Raw genomic sequence first — 1,454 nt, 5'->3', positions numbered from 1 at the left:
GTGACCTACCCTCGGGGGTGTTTGTCCAGCTCATTGAGGACCGTCTGCTCACAAAACTCAAACACCAAGTGGAGCCGTCTTTTCCTCCTGAAGACCTCCAGCAGGTTGACCAGATTCACATGTTTCAGCTGCTGCAGGACCAACGGAGGACATGGACACAGGTCAGTGCACTAACAGTACAAAATGTTCTGCAAAATCTTTAAAATTAAACTTCAGTATTTTCAACCTGGACCCTATTATTCCATGTTTTCGTGTCTGACTAATGGGATTTACATGTTTTGAAATTGGTCCAGTGATGAGAGAGATCACTGCAGCTGGCAGCTGAGAGGCTGCAATGAAACCACTCAGGGCATGTTCGCACCATCAATTTTCATCCACTTAAAATTACTTGTTTTTGCAACTGACAGGCTCAGATTGTTATTATAAATTTCTGACAATATAATGGAAAGGCTCCTTAAAGACAGACCTTGTTGTTGTTTTGTTTAACTAGAAACGGCCCTGATATCACCAAACCCACCAAACTGCATTTAAATGTACAGTAATTTTATCATCATAAAACACACTTCTTTCAAAGTCAGCCGAAACCAAATTATACTTACAACAGCTGTCTTGGTTCATCTTTTCACTGTTCCAACAATCACCAACTCTGGTTTGTTTTAAATAAACTTTAATTCACACAGTTAGATGTGAAAATATGCTGTCTCTATACACCCTAAAATTGCCGTGTTTTTTAAGGTGGAGTCTGGTGGGTTTGGAGAGGATGATCTCTGGGCTGTTTCTGGTAAAAAAAAAAAAGTAAATCATATAGCTGAACAAGTGCATGTGTAACTGTTTGTGTGCACGTCTCTACTCTGCCCGTGGTGTTAGATGTGCCCAAACTTGATACTATAGGCTGATACTAATCTCTTCTCACCTTCAGCATACGTATTTCTCGCAATGCAATCTTCTTAATGACGGGGTCATCTTCAGATTCCACAAACTTCTTGATGGCGACTATCTGGCTGGTGTCTCTGTGTCTGCACTTGAACACCACGCCGTAGGAGCCCTCGCCAATTTTGGCCAGCTTTTCATATTTCTCCATCGGGCAGTTTGTAGATGTCACCTGTCAAAGAACACAAACTCAGCACTTCATCAAAGCCTTATAATCCCCCAAATAAAAATGTGGGGGTTACAATTTTAGGGATGGTACTTTATCAGACAAAGGAGGTGGTTGGAGTGTGACTTTATTTAAACTTTATAAACTTTATAAATTTATTTTTCATCTTGACCCTTCGAAAACTACAAATATTTTCTCTGAGCCTCCCTACGTGACTGAAAATGCATGACCCCTCCCGCACTATAATTAACCATATTTTGCATATTCCCACCAAATGTAGGCATGGAGCCAATGAGCAAACGGCGCAGAGGGAGTTATCACCAAAATAAACCACTTTCTTTCTTTCTTTCTTTTGTAA

The 1,454-nt window shown here is 40.6% G+C and overlaps 1 protein-coding gene across 1 annotated transcript; it reads right to left on the bottom strand.

The window, feature by feature from the left end:
* Positions 1 to 9: 9 nt before the first annotated feature.
* Positions 10 to 1,115, bottom strand: LOC121966221 (cyclin-dependent kinase-like 1; the record flags this gene model as incomplete). Its single annotated transcript, XM_042516330.1, has 2 exons — positions 914 to 1,115; positions 10 to 131 (listed from the first exon to the last, which is right to left on the bottom strand). Coding segments are annotated over exons 1-2 (290 nt in total), but the record flags the coding sequence as incomplete, so codon positions are not given.
* Positions 1,116 to 1,454: the final 339 nt, after the last annotated feature.

The sequence above is a fragment of the Plectropomus leopardus genome, unplaced genomic scaffold, assembly GCF_008729295.1.
Source record: "Plectropomus leopardus isolate mb unplaced genomic scaffold, YSFRI_Pleo_2.0 unplaced_scaffold23596, whole genome shotgun sequence".
In the NCBI taxonomy this organism is placed as follows: Eukaryota; Metazoa; Chordata; class Actinopteri; order Perciformes; family Serranidae; genus Plectropomus; species Plectropomus leopardus.
The sequence above is the reverse complement of the archived record's forward strand: the minus strand, read 5'-3'. Positions and strand labels throughout refer to the sequence as shown.